This window comes from Pristiophorus japonicus, chromosome X (assembly GCF_044704955.1).
Source record: "Pristiophorus japonicus isolate sPriJap1 chromosome X, sPriJap1.hap1, whole genome shotgun sequence".
Classification (NCBI taxonomy): Eukaryota; Metazoa; Chordata; class Chondrichthyes; family Pristiophoridae; genus Pristiophorus; species Pristiophorus japonicus.
In genome coordinates, this window is record NC_092010.1 from 1,757,720 (window position 1) to 1,779,184 (window position 21,465).

Consider the following 21,465-nt stretch of genomic DNA (forward strand, 5'->3'; position numbering starts at 1 on the left):
TCTCTGTCTCTCTCTCTCCCTCTCTCTGCCACCAGCCCCCCACCTCTCTCCCTCCCTCCGTCTGTCTCTCTCTCTCTCCCTCTGTCTCTCGGTGTTGCAGTGTTCCCTCGGTCCTTACCCTGTGTTACAGTCCGTGTCTCTGATTGCAGCTTCCCTCCGCGCTGATGTATGATGCAGTCCACGTTGTGGTGAATGCAGTGCGGGAGCTGAACCGCAGCCAGGAGATTGGTCTGAGGCCTCTGTCATGTACCACCTCCCAAATCTGGCAGCACGGGACCAGCCTGATGAACTATCTGCGCACGGTGAGTAAGAGCAGTGCCCACGTCCGTGACTGACTGCACATACCATGCCAAACATCGAGCGCCGGGCGATCGGCAAACCGCAGTGCCCACATCCGTGACTGACTGCACGTACCGTGCCAAACATCACGCACCAGGCGATCGGCAAACCGCAGTGCCCACATCCGAGACGAATGGACAGCATCAATCAACATACAGCACGCAAAATCAGCCTTATTCCCTCATGAATAGTGCCCATAATGACTGGTGTCCCTGACGATCGATGCCCCTGACGATCGATGTCCCTGACGATCGATGTCCCTGACGATCGATGTCCCTGACGATCGGTGCCCCTGACGATCGATGTCCTTGACGATCGATGTCCCTGACGATCGATGCCCCTGACGATCGATGTCCCTGACGATCAGTGCCCCTGACGATCGATGTCCCTGACGATCAGTGCCCCTGACGATCGATGTCCCTGACGATCAGTGCCCCTGACGATCGCTGTCCCTGACGATCGATGTCCCTGACGATCGATGTCCCTGACGATCAGTGCCCCTGACGATCGATGTCCCTGACGATCGGTGCCCCTGACGATCGATGTCCCTGACGATCGGTGCCCCTGACGATCGATGTCCCTGACGATCGATGTCCCTGACGATCAGTGCCCCTGACGATCGATGTCCCTGACGATCGATGTCCCTGACGATCGATGTCCCTGACGATCGGTGCCCCTGACGATCGATGTCCCTGACGATCGGTGCCCCTGACGATCGATGTCCCTGACGATCGATGTCACTGACGATCGATGTCACTGACGATCAGTGCCCCTGACGATCGATGTCCCTGACGATCAGTGCCCCTGACGATCAGTGCCCCTGACGATCGATGTCCCTGACGATCGATGTCCCTGACGATCGATGTCACTGACGATCGGTGTCCCTGACGATCGATACCCCTGACGATCGATGTCCCTGACGATCGATGTCCCTGACGATCGATGCCCCTGACGATCGATGTCCCTGACGATCGATGTCCCTGACGATCGATACCCCTGACGATCGGTGCCCCTGACGATCGATACCCCTGACGATCGATGTCCCTGACGATCGGTGTCCCTGACGATCGGTGCCCCTGACGATCGATGCCCCTGACGATCGATGTCCCTGACGATCGATGTCCCTGACGATCGGTGTCCCTGACGATCGATGTCCCTGACGATCGGTGTCCCTGACGATCGATGTCCCTGACGATCGATGTCCCTGACGATCGGTGCCCCTGACGATCGATGTCCCTGACGATCGATACCCCTGACGATCGATGCCCCTGACGATCGATGTCCCTGACGATCGGTGTCCCTGACGATCGATGTCCCTGACGATCGATGCCCCTGACGATCGATGTCCCTGACGATCGATGTCCCTGACGATCGGTGTCCCTGACGATCGGTGTCCCTGATGATCGATGTCCCTGACGATCGATTTCCTGACGATCGATGTCCCTGACGATCGATGTCCCTGACGATCGGTGTCCCTGACGATCGGTGTCCCTGACGATCGATGTCCCTGACGATCGATGTCCCTGACGATCGATGTCCCTGACGATCAGTGCCCCTGACGATCGATGTCCCTGATGATCGGTGCCCCTGACGATCGATGTCCCTGACGATCGGTGCCCCTGACGATCGATGTCCCTGACGATCGATGTCCCTGACGATCAGTGCCCCTGACGATCGATGTCCCTGACGATCGATGTCCCTGACGATCGATGTCCCTGACGATCGGTGCCCCTGACGATCGATGTCCCTGACGATCGGTGCCCCTGACGATCGATGTCCCTGACGATCGATGTCACTGACGATCGATGTCACTGACGATCAGTGCCCCTGACGATCGATGTCCCTGACGATCAGTGCCCCTGACGATCAGTGCCCCTGACGATCGATGTCCCTGACGATCGATGTCCCTGACGATCGATGTCACTGACGATCGGTGTCCCTGACGATCGATACCCCTGACGATCGATGTCCCTGACGATCGATGTCCCTGACGATCGATGCCCCTGACGATCGATGTCCCTGACGATCGATGTCCCTGACGATCGATAACCCTGACGATCGGTGCCCCTGACGATCGATACCCCTGACGATCGATGTCCCTGACGATCGGTGTCCCTGACGATCGGTGCCCCTGACGATCGATGCCCCTGACGATCGATGTCCCTGACGATCGATGTCCCTGACGATCGGTGTCCCTGACGATCGATGTCCCTGACGATCGGTGTCCCTGACGATCGATGTCCCTGACGATCGATGTCCCTGACGATCGGTGCCCCTGACGATCGATGTCCCTGACGATCGATACCCCTGACGATCGATGCCCCTGACGATCGATGTCCCTGACGATCGGTGTCCCTGACGATCGGTGTCCCTGACGATCGATGCCCCTGACGATCGATGTCCCTGACGATCGATGTCCCTGACGATCGATGCCCCTGACGATCGATGTCCCTGACGATCGATGTCCCTGACGATCGGTGTCCCTGACGATCGGTGTCCCTGACGATCGATGTCCCTGACGATCGATTTCCTGACGATCGGTGTCCCTGACGATCGATGTCCCTGATGATCGATGTCCCTGACGATCGGTGTCCCTGACGATCGATGTCCCTGACGATCGATGTCCCTGACGATCGATGTCCCTGACGATCGATGTCCCTGACGATCGATGTCCCTGACGATCGATGTTCCTGACGATCGATGTCCCTGACGATCGATGTCCCTGACGATCGATGTCCCTGACGATCGGTGTCCCTGACGATCGATGTCCCTGACGATCGATGTCCCTGACGATCGATGCCCCTGACGATCGATACTCCTGACGATCGATGTCCCTGACGATCGGTGTCCCTGACGATCGATGTCCCTGACGATCGATGTCCCTGACGATCGATGTCCCTGACGATAGGTGTCCCTGACGATCGATACCCCTGACGATCGATGTCCCTGACGATCGATGTCCCTGACGATCGAGGCCCCTGACGATCGATACTCCTGACGATCGATGTCCCTGACGATCGATGTCCCTGACGATCGATGTCCCTGACGATCGGTGTCCCTGACGATCGATGTCCCTGACGATCGGTGTCCCTGACGATCGATGTCCCTGACGATCAATACCCCTGACGATCGATGTCCCTGACGATCGATGTCCCTGACGATCGGTGTCCCTGACGATCGATACCCCTGACGATCGATGTCCCTGACGATCGATGCCCCTGACGATCGATGTCCCTGACGATCGATGTCCCTGACGATCGGTGCCCCTGACGATCGATGTCCCTGACGATCGATGTCCCTGACGATCGGTGCCCCTGACGATCGATGTCCCTAACGATCGATGTCCCTGATGATCGATGTCCCTCACGATCGATGTCACTGACGATCGGTGTCCCTGACGATCGGTGTCCCTGACGATCGATGTCCCTGACGATCGATGTCCCTGACGATCGGTGTCCCTGACGATCGGTGCCCCTGACGATCGATGTCCCTGACGATCGGTGCCCCTGACGATCGATGTCCCTGACGATCGATGTCCCTGACGATCGGTGTCCCTGACGATCGGTGCCCCTGACGATCGATGTCCCTGACGATCGATGTCCCTGACGATCGATGTCCCTGACGATCGATGCCCCTGACGATCAATACCCCTGACGATCGGTGTCCCTGACGATCGATGTCCCTGACGATCGGTGTCCCTGACGATCGATACCCCTGACGATCGATACCCCTGACGATCGATGTCCCTGACGATCGGTGTCCCTGACGATCGATGCCCCTGACGATCGGTGCCCCTGACGATCGATGTCCCTGACGATCGATGTCCCTGACGATCGATGTCCCTGACGATCGGTGTCCCTGACGATCGGTGCCCCTGACGATCGATGTCCCTGACGATCGATGCCCCTGACGATCGATGTCCCTGACGATCGATGTCCCTGACGATCGGTGCCCCTGACGATCGATGTCCCTGACGATCGATGCCCCTGACGATCGATGTCCCTGACGATCGATGTCCCTGACGATCGATGTCCCTGACGATCGATGTCGCTGACGATCGATGTCCCTGACGATCGGTGCCCCTGACGATCGATGTCCCTGACGATCGATGTCCCTGACGATCGATGTCCCTGACGATCGATGTCCCTGACGATCGGTGCCCCTGACGATCAATGCCCCTGACGATCGATGTCCCTGACGATCGATGTCACTGACGATCGATACCCCTGACGATCGATGTCCCTGACGATCGGTGTCCCTGACGATCGGTGCCCCTGACGATCGATGCCCCTGACGATCGATGTCCCTGACGATCGGTGTCCCTGACGATCGGTGTCCCTGACGATCGATGTCCCTGACGATCGGTGTCCCTGACGATCGATGTCCCTGACGATCGATGTCCCTGACGATCGGTGCCCCTGACGATCGATGTCCCTGACGATCGATACCCCTGACGATCGATGCCCCTGACGATCGGTGTCCCTGACGATCGGTGTCCCTGACGATCGGTGTCCCTGACGATCGGTGTCCCTGACGATCGGTGTCCCTGACGATCGATGTCCCTGACGATCGATGCCCCTGACGATCGATGTCCCTGACGATCGATGCCCCTGACGATCGATGTCCCTGACGATCGATGTCCCTGACGATCGGTGTCCCTGACGATCAATACCCCTGACGATCGATGCCCCTGACGATCGATGCCCCTGACGATCGATGTCCCTGACGATCGATGTCCCTGACGATCGATGTCCCTGACGATCGATGTCCCTGACGATCGATTTCCTGACGATCGGTGTCCCTGACGATCGATGTCCCTGACGATCGATGTCCCTGACGATCGGTGTCCCTGACAATCGATGTCCCTGACGATCGATGTCCCTGACGATCGATGTCCCTGACGATCGATGTCCCTGACGATCGATGTTCTTGACGATCGGTGCCCCTGACGATCGATGCCCCTGACGATCGATGTCCCTGACGATCAATACCCCTGACGATCGATGTCCCTGACGATCGATGTCCCTGACGATCGATGTCCCTGACGATCGGTGTCCCTGACGATCGATGTCCCTGACGATCGATGTCCCTGACGATCGATGTCCCTGACGATCGATGCCCCTGACGATCGATACTCCTGACGATCGATGTCCCTGACGATCGGTGTCCCTGACGATCGGTGTCCCTGACGATCGATGTCCCTGACGATCGATGTCCCTGACGATCGATGTCCCTGACGATAGGTGTCCCTGACGATCGATACCCCTGACGATCGATGTCCCTGACGATCGATGTCCCTGACGATCGAGGCCCCTGACGATCGATACTCCTGACGATCGATGTCCCTGACGATCGATGTCCCTGACGATCGGTGCCCCTGACGATCGGTGTCCCTGACGATCGATGTCCCTGACGATCGGTGTCCCTGACGATCGATGTCCCTGACGATCAATACCCCTGACGATCGATGTCCCTGACGATCGATGTCCCTGACGATCGGTGTCCCTGACGATCGATACCCCTGACGAACGATGTCCCTGACGATCGATGCCCCTGACGATCGATGTCCCTGACGATCGGTGCCCCTGACGATCGATGTCCCTGACGATCGATGTCCCTGACGATCGGTGCCCCTGACGATCGATGTCCCTGACGATCGATGTCCCTGACGATCGATGTCCCTGACGATCGATGTCCCTCACGATCGATGTCACTGACGATCGATGTCACTGACGATCGGTGTCCCTGACGATCGGTGTCCCTGACGATCGATGTCCCTGACGATCGATGCCCCTGACGATCGATGTCCCTGACGATCGATGCCCCTGACGATCGATGGCCCTGACGATCGATGTCCCTGACGATCGGTGTCACTGACGATCGGTGCCCCTGACGATCGATGTCCCTGACGATCGATGTCCCTGACGATCGATGCCCCTGACGATCGATGTCCCTGACGATCGATGTCACTGACGATCGGTGCCCCTGACGATCGATGTCCCTGACGATCGATGTCCCTGACGATCGATGCCCCTGACGATCGATGTCCCTGACGAGCGGTGTCCCTGACGATCGATGTCCCTGACGATCGATGTCCCTGACGATCGATGCCCCTGACGATCAATACCCCTGACGATCGGTGTCCCTGACGATCGATGTCCCTGACGATCGGTGTCCCTGACGATCGATACCCCTAACGATCGGTGTCCCTGACGATCGATGTCCCTGACGATCGATGTCCCTGACGATCAGTGCCCCTGTCGATCGATGTCCCTGACGATCGATGTCCCTGACGATCGATGTCCCTGACGATCGATGTCCCTGACGATCGATGTCCCTGACGATCGATGTCCCTGACGATCGATGCCCCTGACGATCGATGTCCCTGACGATCGATGTCCCTGACGATCGATGCCCCTGACGATCGATGTCCCTGACGATCGATGTCCCTGACGATCGATACCCCTGACGATCGATGTCCCTGACGATCGATGTCCCTGACGATCGATGTCCCTGACGATCGATGTCCCTGACGATCGATGTCCCTGACGATCGATGTCCCTGACGATCGATGCCCCTGACGATCGATGTCCCTGACGATCGATGCCCCTGACGATCGATGTCCCTGACGATCGATGTCCCTGACGATCGATGTCCCTGACGATCGGTGCCCCTGACGATCGATGTCCCTGACGATCGATGTCCCTGACGATCGATGTCCCTGACGATCGATGTCCCTGACGATCGATGCCCCTGACGATCGATGCCCCTGACGATCGGTGCCCCTGACGATCGATGTCCCTGACGATCGGTGTCCCTGACGATCGGTGTCCCTGACGATCGATGCCCCTGACGATCGATGTCCCTGACGATCGATGTCCCTGACGATCGGTGTCCCTGACGATCGGTGTCCCTGACGATCGGTGCCCCTGACGATCGATGCCCCTGACGATCGATGTCCCTGACGATCGGTGTCCCTGACGATCGATGTCCCTGACGATCGGTGTCCCTGACGATCGATGCCCCTGACGATCGATGTCCCTGACGATCGATGTCCCTGACGATCGGTGTCCCTGACGATCTATGCCCCTGACGATCGATGTCACTGACGATCGATGTCCCTGACGATCGATGCCCCTGACGATCGATGTCCCTGACGATCGATGTCCCTGACGATCGATGTCCCTGACGATCGGTGTCCCTGACGATCGATGTCCCTGACGATCGATGTCCCTGACGATCGATGCCCCTGACGATCGATGTCCCTGACGATCGATGTCCCTGACGATCGATGTCCCTGACGATCGATGTCCCTGACGATCGATGTCCCTGACGATCGATGCCCCTGACGATCAATACCCCTGACGATCGGTGTCCCTGACGATCGGTGTCCCTGACGATCGGTGTCCCTGACGATCGATGTCCCTGACGATCGGTGCCCCTGACGATCGGTGCCCCTGACGATCGATGTCCCTGACGATCGATGTCACTGACGATCGGTGCCCCTGACGATCGATGCCCCTGACGATCGATGTCCCTGACGATCGATGTCCCTGACGATCGATGTCCCTGACGATCGATGCCCCTGACGATCGATGTCCCTGACGAGCGGTGTCCCTGACGATCGATGTCCCTGACGATCGATGTCCCTGACGATCGATGTCCCTGACGATCGGTGTCCCTGACGATCGGTGTCCCTGACGATCGATACCCCTGACGATCGATACCCCTGACGATCGATGTCCCTGACGATCGATGTCCCTGACGATCGATGTCCCTGACGATCGATGTCCCTGACGATCGATGTCCCTGACGATCGATGTCCCTGACGATCGATGCCCCTGACGATCGATGCCCCTGACGATCGGTGTACCTGAAGATCGATGTCCCTGACGATCGGTGCCCCTGACGATCGATGTCCCTGACGATCGATGCCCCTGACGATCGATGGCCCTGACGATCGATGTCCCTGACGAGCCGTGTCCCTGACGAGCGGTGTCCCTGACGATCGATGTCCCTGACGATCGATGTCCCTGACGATCGGTGTCCCTGACGATCGATACACCTGACGATCGGTGTCCCTGACGATCGATACCCCTGACGATCGGTGTCCCTGACGATCGATGTCCCTGACGATCGATGTCCCTGACGATCGATGTCCCTGACGATCGATGCCCCTGACGATCGGTGCCCCTGTCGATCGATGTCCCTGACGATCGATGTCCCTGACGATCGATGTCCCTGACGATCGATGTCCCTGACGATCGGTGTCCCTGACGATCGGTGTCCCTGACGATCGATGCCCCTGATGATCGATGTCCCTGACGATCGATGTCCCTGACGATCGATGTCCCTGACGATCGATGCCCCTGACGATCGATGTCCCTGACGATCGATGTCCCTGACGATCGATACCCCTGACGATCGATGTCCCTGACGATCGATGTCCCTGACGATCGATGTCCCTGACGATCGATGTCCCTGACGATCGATGTCCCTGACGATCGGTGTCCCTGACGATCGGTGTCCCTGACGATCGATGTCCCTGACGATCGGTGTCCCTGACGATCGGTGTCCCTGACGATCGATGTCCCTGACGATCGATGTCCCTGACGATCGATGCCCCTGACGATCGATGTCCCTGACGATCGATGCCCCTGACGATCGATGTCCCTGACGATCGATGTCCCTGACGATCGATGTCCCTGACGATCGGTGCCCCTGACGATCGATGCCCCTGACGATCGGTGCCCCTGACGATCGATGTCCCTGACGATCGGTGTCCCTGACGATCGGTGTCCCTGACGATCGATGCCCCTGACGATCGGTGCCCCTGACGATCGATGTCCCTGACGATCGGTGTCCCTGACGATCGGTGTCCCTGACGATCGATGCCCCTGACGATCGATGTCCCTGACGATCGATGTCCCTGACGATCGGTGTCCCTGACGATCGATGTCCCTGACGATCGATGCCCCTGACGATCGATGCCCCTGACGATCGATGTCCCTGACGATCGATGTCCCTGACGATCGATGTCCCTGACGATCGATGCCCCTGACGATCGATGTCCCTGACGATCGATGTCCCTGATGATCGGTGTCCCTGACGATCGATGTCACTGACGATCGATGCCCCTGACGATCGATGTCCCTGACGATCGATGTCCCTGACGATCGATGTCCCTGACGATCGATGTCCCTGACGATCGATGCCCCTGACGATCGATGTCCCTGACGATCGATGTCCCTGACGATCGATGTCCCTGACGATCGATGCCCCTGACGATCAATACCCCTGACGATCGGTGTCCCTGACGATCGATGTCCCTGACGATCGGTGTCCCTGACGATCGATACCCCTGACGATCGATACCCCTGACGATCGATGTCCCTGACGATCGGTGTCCCTGACGATCGGTGTCCCTGACGATCGATGTCCCTGACGATCGGTGCCCCTGACGATCGGTGCCCCTGACGATCGATGTCCCTGACGATCGATGTCACTGACGATCGGTGCCCCTGACGATCGATGCCCCTGACGATTGATGTCCCTGACGATCGATGTCCCTGACGATCGATGTCCCTGACGATCGATGCCCCTGACGATCGATGTCCCTGACGATCGATACCCCTGACGATCGGTGTCCCTGACGATCGATGTCCCTGACGATCGATACCCCTGACGATCGATACCCCTGACGATCGATGTCCCTGACGATCGATGCCCCTGACGATCGATGTCCCTGACGATCGGTGTCCCTGACGATCGATGTCCCTGACGATCGATGTCCCTGACGATCGATGTCCCTGACGATCGATGCCCCTGACGATCGATGTCCCTGACGATCGGTGTCCCTGACGATCGATGTCCCTGACGATCGGTGCCCCTGACGATCGATGTCCCTGACGATCAATACCCCTGACGATCGGTGTCCCTGACGATCGGTGTCCCTGACGATCGATACCCCTGACGATCGATGTCCCTGACGATCGATGTCCCTGACGATCGATGTCCCTGACGATCGATGTCCCTGACGATCGATGTCCCTGACGATCGATGTCCCTGACGATCGATGCCCCTGACGATCGGTGTACCTGAAGATCGATGTCCCTGACGATCGGTGCCCCTGACGATCGATGTCCCTGACGATCGATGTCCCTGACGATCGATGTCCCTGACGATCGATGCCCCTGACGATCGGTGTCCCTGACGATCGATGTCCCTGACGATCGATGCCCCTGACGATCGATGCCCCTGACGATCGATGCCCCTGACGATCGATGTCCCTGACGATCGATGTCCCTGACGATCGATGTCCCTGACGATCGATGCCCCTGACGATCGATGTCCCTGACGATCGATACCCCTGACGATCGATGTCCCTGACGATCGATGTCCCTGACGATCGATGTCCCTGACGATCGATGTCCCTGACGATCGGTGCCCCTGACGATCGATGTCCCTGACGATCGGTGCCCCTGACGATCAATGCCCCTGACGATCGATGTCCCTGACGATCGATGTCACTGACGATCGGTGTCCCTGACGATCGGTGCCCCTGACGATCGATGTCCCTGACGATCGATGCCCCTGACGATCGATGTCCCTGACGATCGATGTCCCTGACGATCGATGCCCCTGACGATCGATGTCCCTGACGATCGATGCCCCTGACGATCGATGGCCCTGACGATCGATGTCCCTGACGATCGATGTCACTGACGATCGGTGCCCCTGACGATCGATGTCCCTGACGATCGATGTCCCTGACGATCGATGTCCCTGACGATCGGTGTCCCTGACGATCGGTGTCCCTGACGATCGATGTCCCTGACGATCGATGCCCCTGACGATCGATGTCCCTGACGATCGATACCCCTGACGATCGATGTCCCTGACGATCGATGTCCCTGACGATCGATGTCCCTGACGATCGATGCCCCTGACGATCGGTGCCCCTGTCGATCGATGTCCCTGACGATCGATGTCCCTGACGATCGATGTCCCTGACGATCGATGTCCCTGACGATCGATGTCCCTGACGATCGGTGTCCCTGACGATCGATGTCCCTGACGATCGATGCCCCTGACGATCGATGTCCCTGACGATCGATGTCCCTGACGATCGATGTCCCTGACGATCGATGCCCCTGACGATCGATGTCCCTGACGATCGATGTCCCTGACGATCGATACCCCTGACGATCGATGTCCCTGACGATCGATGTCCCTGACGATCGATGTCCCTGACGATCGGTGTCCCTGACGATCGGTGTCCCTGACGATCGGTGTCCCTGACGATCGATGTCCCTGACGATCGGTGTCCCTGACGATCGATGTCCCTGACGATCGATGCCCCTGACGATCGATGCCCCTGACGATCGATGTCCCTGACGATCGATGTCCCTGACGATCGGTGCCCCTGACGATCGATGTCCCTGACGATCGATGTCCCTGACGATCGATGTCCCTGACGATCGATGCCCCTGACGATCGATGCCCCTGACGATCGATGCCCCTGACGATCGATGCCCCTGACGATCGGTGCCCCTGACGATCGATGTCCCTGACGATCGGTGTCCCTGACGATCGATGCCCCTGACGATCGATGTCCCTGACGATCGATGTCCCTGACGATCGATGCCCCTGACGATCGATGTCCCTGACGATCGATGTCCCTGACGATCGATGCCCCTGACGATCGATGTCCCTGACGATCGATGCCCCTGACGATCGATGGCCCTGACGATCGATGTCCCTGACGATCGATGTCACTGACGATCGGTGCCCCTGACGATCGATGTCCCTGACGATCGATGTCCCTGACGATCGATGTCCCTGACGATCGGTGTCCCTGACGATCGGTGTCCCTGACGATCGATGTCCCTGACGATCGATGCCCCTGACGATCGATGTCCCTGACGATCGATACCCCTGACGATCGATGTCCCTGACGATCGATGTCCCTGACGATCGATGTCCCTGACGATCGATGCCCCTGACGATCGGTGCCCCTGTCGATCGATGTCCCTGACGATCGATGTCCCTGACGATCGATGTCCCTGACGATCGATGTCCCTGACGATCGATGTCCCTGACGATCGGTGTCCCTGACGATCGATGTCCCTGACGATCGATGCCCCTGACGATCGATGTCCCTGACGATCGATGTCCCTGACGATCGATGTCCCTGACGATCGATGCCCCTGACGATCGATGTCCCTGACGATCGATGTCCCTGACGATCGATACCCCTGACGATCGATGTCCCTGACGATCGATGTCCCTGACGATCGATGTCCCTGACGATCGATGTCCCTGACGATCGGTGTCCCTGACGATCGGTGTCCCTGACGATCGGTGTCCCTGACGATCGATGTCCCTGACGATCGGTGTCCCTGACGATCGATGTCCCTGACGATCGATGCCCCTGACGATCGATGCCCCTGACGATCGATGTCCCTGACGATCGATGTCCCTGACGATCGGTGCCCCTGACGATCGATGTCCCTGACGATCGATGTCCCTGACGATCGATGTCCCTGACGATCGATGCCCCTGACGATCGATGCCCCTGACGATCGATGCCCCTGACGATCGGTGCCCCTGACGATCGATGTCCCTGACGATCGGTGTCCCTGACGATCGATGCCCCTGACGATCGATGTCCCTGACGATCGATGTCCCTGACGATCGGTGTCCCTGACGATCGATGTCCCTGACGATCGGTGCCCCTGACGATCGATGCCCCTGACGATCGATGTCCCTGACGATCGGTGTCCCTGACGATCGGTGTCCCTGACGATCGATGTCCCTGACGATCGGTGTCCCTGACGATCGATGTCCCTGACGATCGGTGTCCCTGACGATCGATGCCCCTGACGATCGATGTCCCTGACGATCGATGTCCCTGACGATCGGTGTCCCTGACGATCTATGCCCCTGACGATCGATGTCACTGACGATCGATGTCCCTGACGATCGATGCCCCTGACGATCGATGTCCCTGACGATCGATGTCCCTGACGATCGATGTCCCTGACGATCGATGTCCCTGACGATCGATGTCCCTGACGATCGATGCCCCTGACGATCGATGTCCCTGACGATCGATGCCCCTGACGATCGATGCCCCTGACGATCGATGTCCCTGACGATCGATGTCCCTGACGATCGATGCCCCTGACGATCGATGTCCCTGACGATCGATGTCCCTGACGATCGATGTCCCTGACGATCGATGCCCCTGACGATCGATGTCCCTGACGATCGATGTCCCTGACGATCGATGTCCCTGACGATCGATGCCCCTGACGATCGATGTCCCTGACGATCGATGTCCCTGACGATCGGTGTCCCTGACGATCGGTGTCCCTGACGATCGATGCCCCTGACGATCGATGTCCCTGACGATCGATGTCCCTGACGATCGGTGTCCCTGACGATCGATGCCCCTGACGATCGATGTCCCTGACGATCGATGTCCCTGACGATCGGTGTCCCTGACGATCTATGCCCCTGACGATCGATGTCACTGACGATCGATGTCCCTGACGATCGATGCCCCTGACGATCGATGTCCCTGACGATCGATGTCCCTGACGATCGATGTCCCTGACGATCGATGTCCCTGACGATCGATGTCCCTGACGATCGATGCCCCTGACGATCGATGTCCCTGACGATCGATGTCCCTGACGATCGATGCCCCTGACGATCGATGTCCCTGACGATCGATGTCCCTGACGATCGATGCCCCTGACGATCGATGCCCCTGACGATCGATGTCCCTGACGATCGATGCCCCTGACGATCGATGTCCCTGACGATCGATGTCCCTGACGATCGATGTCCCTGACGATCGATGCCCCTGACGATCAATACCCCTGACGATCGGTGTCCCTGACGATCGATGTCCCTGACGATCGGTGTCCCTGACGATCGATACCCCTGACGATCGATACCCCGACGATCGATGTCCCTGACGATCGATGTCCCTGACGATCGATGTCCCTGACGATCGATGTCCCTGACGATCGGTGCCCCTGTCGATCGATGTCCCTGACGATCGATGTCCCTGACGATCGATGTCCCTGACGATCGATGTCCCTGACGATCGGTGTCCCTGACGATCGATGACCCTGACGATCGATGCCCCTGACGATCGATGTCCCTGATGATCGATGTCCCTGACGATCGATGTCCCTGACGATCGATGCCCCTGACGATCGATGTCCCTGACGATCGATGTCCCTGACGATCGATGTCCCTGACGATCGATACCCCTGACGATCGATGTCCCTGACGATCGATGTCCCTGACGATCGATGTCCCTGACGATCGGTGTCCCTGACGATCGATGTCCCTGACGATCGATGTCCCTGACGATCGATACCCCTGACGATCGATGTCCCTGACGATCGATGTCCCTGACGATCGATGTCACTGACGATCGATGTCCCTGACGATCGATGCCCCTGACGATCGATGTCCCTGACGATCGATGTCCCTGACGATCGATGTCCCTGACGATCGATGTCCCTGACGATCGATGTCCCTGACGATCGATGCCCCTGACGATCGATGTCCCTGACGATCGATGTCCCTGACGATCGATGTCCCTGACGATCGATGTCCCTGACGATCGATGCCCCTGACGATCGATGTCCCTGACGATCGATGCCCCTGACGATCGATGTCCCTGACGATCGATGTCCCTGACGATCGATGTCCCTGACGATCGATGCCCCTGACGATCAATACCCCTGACGATCGGTGTCCCTGACGATCGATGTCCCTGACGATCGGTGTCCCTGACGATCGATACCCCTGACGATCGATACCCCTGACGATCGATGTCCCTGACGATCGATGTCCCTGACGATCGATGTCCCTGACGATCGATGTCCCTGACGATCGGTGCCCCTGTCGATCGATGTCCCTGACGATCGATGTCCCTGACGATCGATGTCCCTGACGATCGATGTCCCTGACGATCGGTGTCCCTGACGATCGATGACCCTGACGATCGATGCCCCTGACGATCGATGTCCCTGACGATCGATGTCCCTGACGATCGATGTCCCTGACGATCGATGCCCCTGACGATCGATGTCCCTGACGATCGATGTCCCTGACGATCGATGTCCCTGACGATCGATACCCCTGACGATCGATGTCCCTGACGATCGATGTCCCTGACGATCGATGTCCCTGACGATCGGTGTCCCTGACGATCAATGTCCCTGACGATCGATGTCCCTGACGATCGATGCCCCTGACGATCGATGTCCCTGACGATCGATGTCCCTGACGATCGATGCCCCTGACGATCGATGTCCCTGACGATCGATGCCCCTGACGATCGATGCCCCTGACGATCGATGTCCCTGACGATCGGTGCCCCTGACGATCGATGTCCCTGACGATCGATGTCCCTGACGATCGGTGTCCCTGACGATCGATGCCCCTGACGATCGATGCCCCTGACGATCGATGCCCCTGACGATCGATGTCCCTGACGATCGATGTCCCTGACGATCGATGTCCCTGACGATCGATGTCCCTGACGATCGATGTCCCTGACGATCGGTGTCCCTGACGATCGATGTCCCTGACGATCGATGCCCCTGACGATCGATACTCCTGACGATCGGTGTCCCTGACGATCGATGCCCCTGACGATCGATGTCCCTGACGATCGGTGTCCCTGACGATCGATGTCCCTGACGATCGATACCCCTGACGATCGGTGTCCCTGACGATCGATGTCCCTGACGATCGATACCCCTGACGATCGATACCCCTGACGATCGATGTCCCTGACGATCGTTGCCCCTGACGATCGATGTCCCTGACGATCGGTGTCCCTGACGATCGATGTCCCTGACGATCGATGTCCCTGACGATCGATGTCCCTGACGATCGATGCCCCTGACGATCGATGTCCCTGACGATCGGTGTCCCTGACGATCGATGTCCCTGACGATCGGTGCCCCTGACGATCGATGTCCCTGACGATCAATACCCCTGACGATCGATGTCCCTGACGATCGGTGTCCCTGACGATCGATACCCCTGACGATCGATGTCCCTGACGATCGATGTCCCTGACGATCGATGTCCCTGACGATCGATGTCCCTGACGATCGATGTCCCTGACGATCGATGCCCCTGACGATCGGTGTACCTGAAGATCGATGTCCCTGACGATCGATGTCCCTGACGATCGGTGCCCCTGACGATCGATGTCCCTGACGATCGAAGTCCCTGACGATCGATGCCCCTGACGATCGATGTCCCTGACGATCGATGTCCCTGACGATCGATGTCCCTGACGATCGGTGCCCCTGACGATCGATGTCCCTGATGATCGATGCCCCTGACGATCGATGTCCCTGACGATCGGTGCCCCTGACGATCGATGTCCCTGACGATCGGTGTCCCTGACGATCGGTGTCCCTGACGATCGATGTCCCTGACGATCGATGTCCCTGACGATCGATGTCCCTGACGATCGATGTCCCTGACGATCGATGTCCCTGACGATCGATGCCCCTGACGATCGATGCCCCTGACGATCGATGCCCCTGACGATCGATGCCCCTGACGATCGATACTCCTGACGATCGGTGTCCCTGACGATCGATGTCCCTGACGATCGATACCCCTGACGATCGGTGTCCCTGACGATCGATGTCCCTGACGATCGATACCCCTGACGATCGATACCCCTGACGATCGATGTCCCTGACGATCGTTGCCCCTGACGATCGATGTCCCTGACGATCGGTGTCCCTGACGATCGATGTCCCTGACGATCGATGTCCCTGACGATCGATGTCCCTGACGATCGATGCCCCTGACGATCGATGTCCCTGACGATCGGTGTCCCTGACGATCGATGTCCCTGACGATCGGTGCCCCTGACGATCGATGTCCCTGACGATCAATACCCCTGACGATCGGTGTCCCTGACGATCGGTGTCCCTGACGATCGATACCCCTGACGATCGATGTCCCTGACGATCGATGTCCCTGACGATCGATGTCCCTGACGATCGATGTCCCTGACGATCGATGCCCCTGACGATCGGTGTACCTGAAGATCGATGTCCCTGACGATCGATGTCCCTGACGATCGGTGCCCCTGACGATCGATGTCCCTGACGATCGATGTCCCTGACGATCGATGCCCCTGACGATCGATGTCCCTGACGATCGATGTCCCTGACGATCGATGTCCCTGACGATCGGTGCCCCTGACGATCAATGTCCCTGACGATCGATGCCCCTGACGATCGATGTCCCTGACGATCGGTGCCCCTGACGATCGATGTCCCTGACGATCGGTGTCCCTGACGATCGGTGTCCCTGACGATCGATGTCCCTGACGATCGATGTCCCTGACGATCGATGTCCCTGACGATCGATGTCCCTGACGATCGATGTCCCTGACGATCGATGCCCCTGACGATCGATGCCCCTGACGATCGATGTCCCTGACGATCGATGTCCCTGACGATCGATGTCCCTGACGATCGATGCCCCTGACGATCGATGTCCCTGACGATCGATACCCCTGACGATCGATGTCCCTGACGATCGATGTCCCTGACGATCGATGTCCCTGACGATCGATGTCCCTGACGATCGGTGCCCCTGACGATCGATGTCCCTGACGATCGATGTCCCTGACGATCGATGTCCCTGACGATCGGTGTCCCTGACGATCAATGTCCCTGACGATCGGTGTCCCTGACTGGTGCCCCGGGTGATTGATACCAATGGCGTGCAGACACCCTGATAATCAGTATCACTCATAGTGACATCGGAACAGGAGGAGGCCATTAAGTGCCTTGAGTCTGTTCTGCCATTGAATGAGATCATGGCTGATCTGCGACCTAACTCCACATATCCGCCTTTGGGTCATATCGCTTAATACCTTGGGTTAGCAGTAAGCTGTCAATCTTCAATTTATAATTCACAATTGACCCGGCATCAATAGCCGTTTGTGGCAGAGAGTCCCGGACTTCCAGCACCCTTTGTGTGGAGAAGTGTTCCCTAATTTCACTCCTGAAAGGTCTGGTTCTAATTTTTAGGCTATGCATCCCAGTGCTAGACTCCCCACCAGTGGAAATAGTATCTACCCTATCTGATCCCTGTAATATCCTGAAAACTTCGAACAAATGGGCACCTAACCTTCAAAATTCTAGCCAGTACAACCCAAGCATGTGTGATCTCTCCTCGTAACTTTGCCTTTTTATTTCCATATTTATTGCTGTCCCTCTCTCTCTCCCTCTCACTATCTCTTTGTCTCCCTCTCCCCCCCTCTCTCTCTCGCTCTCTCCATCACTCTGTCTCCCCCTCTCTCCCTCTCTCTCACTCCTCCTCCTCTCTCCCTCTCTGTCTCTCTCTGTCTCTCTCGCTCTCCCTCTCCCTCTCTTCGTCTCTCTCTGTCTCTCTCCCTCTCTCCCTCCCTTTCTCTCCCTCTCCCCCTCCCTTTCTCTCTCACCCTCTCTCTCTCTCTCTCTCTCCCTCGCTGTCTCTCTCTCTCTCTCTCTCTCTGTGTCTCTCGCTCTCTCTCTTCCTCCCTCTCCTTCCCTCTCTCTGTCTGTCTCTCCCCGTCTCTCTGTCTCTCTCTCTCCCTCTCTCTCTCTCTCTGTCTCTCTCTCCCACTCTTTCTCTCTCTCTCTGTCTCTCTCTCCCACTCTTTCTCTCTCTCTCTCTCTCCCCCTCTCCCTCCCTCTCTCTCTCTCTGTCCCTCACTCCCTCTCTCTCACTGTCCCTCCCTCCCTCTCTCTCTACCTCTCTCCCTCTCTCACTGCCTCTCCCTCTCTCTCTCTCTCTCTCCCCCTCTCGCACTGCCTCTCCCTCTCTCCCTGTCTCTCTCTCTTACTTTTTCCCTCTCCCTCTCTCTCCCTCTCTCACTGCCTCTCCCTCTCTCCCCTTCTCTCTCTCCCTCCCCCCCCTCTCTCTCCCCCTCTCTCACTGTCTCTCCCTCTCTCTTTCACTGCCCCTCCCACTCTCTCTCTCACTGTCCCTCCCCCCCTCACTCTCTCTCTCCCCCTCTCTCACTGCCTCTCTCTCCCTGTCTCTCTCTCCCTGTCTCTCTCTCACTTTCTCCCTCTCCCTCTCTCTCCCTCTCACTGCCTCTCCCTCTCTCCCTCTCTCTCCCTCCCCTCTTCTCTCTCTCCCCCTCTCTCACTGCCTCTCCCTCTCTCCCTCTCTCTTACTGCCCCTCCCTCTTTCTCTCTCTCACTGTCCCTGCCCCCCCTCTCTCTCCCTCTCTCCTCCTCTCTCACTGCCCCTCCCTCTCTCTCTCTCTCTCACTCACTGTGCCTGCCCCTCTCTCTTTCTCTCCCTCTCCCTCTCTCACTGCCTCCCACTCCCCCCTCTCTCACTCTCTCTCCCTCCCCCCTCTCTCCCTCTCTCACTGCCCCGCCCTCTCTCTCTCTCTCTCTCTCTCTCACTGTCCCTGCCCCCCCTCTCTCTCTCTCTCTCTCTCTCTCTCCCTCTCGCGCTATGCTAGGTTGAGTACGAAGGACTCACGGGTCGTGTGGAGTTTAACAGTAAGGGCCAGCGAATGAATTACACACTGAAGATCCTCGAGCAGGGGAAGAACGGTCACAAGCAGGTAAGGCCTGGGGTTGGACAGGTGGGGAATTGAGTCGTGTTTCCTGGGGTCAGGGGTCATGTAGTTGTTTCATGAGAACATAAGAAATAGGAGCAGGAGTCGGCCATTCGGCCCCTCGAGTCTGCTCCTCCATTCAATAAGGTGCTGACTTTCCCCCCTCCCCTGAAGGTGGTGTCTCTCCCCCCTCCCCTGAAGGTACTGACTCTTCCCCCCTCCCCTGAAGGTACTGACTCTCCCCCATCCCCTGAAGGTGCTGACTCTGTCCTACACACCAGGCCGGAGATGATGCCTGGGCCAATAGTCAGGGAGTTGTGAGAGAGGAGAATGTTGGGGGCCGGGGAGATTTGTTGACTGTGACTCTCTCTCCTCAGATCGGGAGCTGGCACTCGAGTCGCGGACTGTCCATGGACCCCACCTTCCTGGACATCAACGTCTCCGAGACTCTCATCAACAAAACGCTAATAGTCACCACCATCCTGGTGAGTGTTCCAAGCCCCCCCACCCCCCCTCCCCGTCCCACCTATCCCCGTTCCCGCTCCCCATCCTTCCACTCAACCTCACAACCCAGCCTCTCCCCTCCCCGTGCCCACTCACCATTACTCCCCCCTCCCCATGCCTCCTCCCCGTTCCCCCTCCACGTTACACTCTCCCCCTTTCCCCGTCTCCTCCACATCCACACCCCCTCCCCGACCCCCCCCTCCAGTCCCTCCCTCCCCTCCAGTCACTCCCTCCCCCACCCTCCTCGACATCCTCCCCTCCCCATTACCCCCTCCGCCTACCCCCCTCCCCGTACCCCCCTCCCCATACCCCTCTCCCCATACCCCGCCCCCCTCCCCATAGCCCCCTCCCCATCTCCTCCCTCCCCGTCCCCCCCTCCCTGTTCCCCCCCATCTCCCCTCACCGTACCCCGCTCCCTGTACCCCAATCCGCCTTCCCCATACCCCCCTCCCCATACCTGCACCCCCCCATCTCCCCCTCCCCGCCCGCACTCCCCTGCCCATCCCCCCCTTTCCCTCCCCGTCCCCGTCACCCTCTCCATCACCCCCCTCCATGTGCCCCATGCCCTTCCCCCGCCCCTCCCTGTTACCCCCCTACCCATCCCCACTCCCCTCCACGCCCCCCCTCCACTCCCTCCCTTCCACATCCCCCCCCCTCCCCACCCCTTCCCATCCCCACCCCCCTGCCAGTACGTCCCCCCAACCCCCGTACCCCTCTCCCCATCGCCCCCCCATCCCTGTCCCCACCCTCCCCTACCCTCTCCGCTCCCGATTGTGTGAATGAGTGTGTGTGAGTGTGTGAGTGTGTGAGTGTGTGAGTGTGTGAGTGTGTGAGTGTGTGAGTGTGTGAGTGTGTGAGAGTGCGTGAGTATGCGAGTGTGTGTATGTTAGTGTATATGTGTGTGCGAGTGTGTGTGTGTGAGTGTGTGAATGTGAGTGTGTGTGAGTGTGAGTGCACATGAGTGTGTGAGTGTGTGTCTGTGTAAGAGT

General features: G+C 58.5%; 1 protein-coding gene across 1 annotated transcript in view; it reads left to right on the forward strand.

Moving 5' to 3' along the window:
- The window catches only part of LOC139240764 (glutamate receptor ionotropic, kainate 5-like), a 215,659-nt gene that overhangs the window by 128,974 nt on the left and 65,220 nt on the right, over window positions 1-21,465 (forward strand). Inside the window, exons 10-12 of the mRNA XM_070869243.1 lie at window positions 150-302; window positions 19,874-19,978; window positions 20,350-20,457. Coding sequence (XP_070725344.1) covers window positions 150-302; window positions 19,874-19,978; window positions 20,350-20,457 — 366 coding nt within the window. The remainder of the gene's footprint in view (window positions 1-149; window positions 303-19,873; window positions 19,979-20,349; window positions 20,458-21,465) is intronic.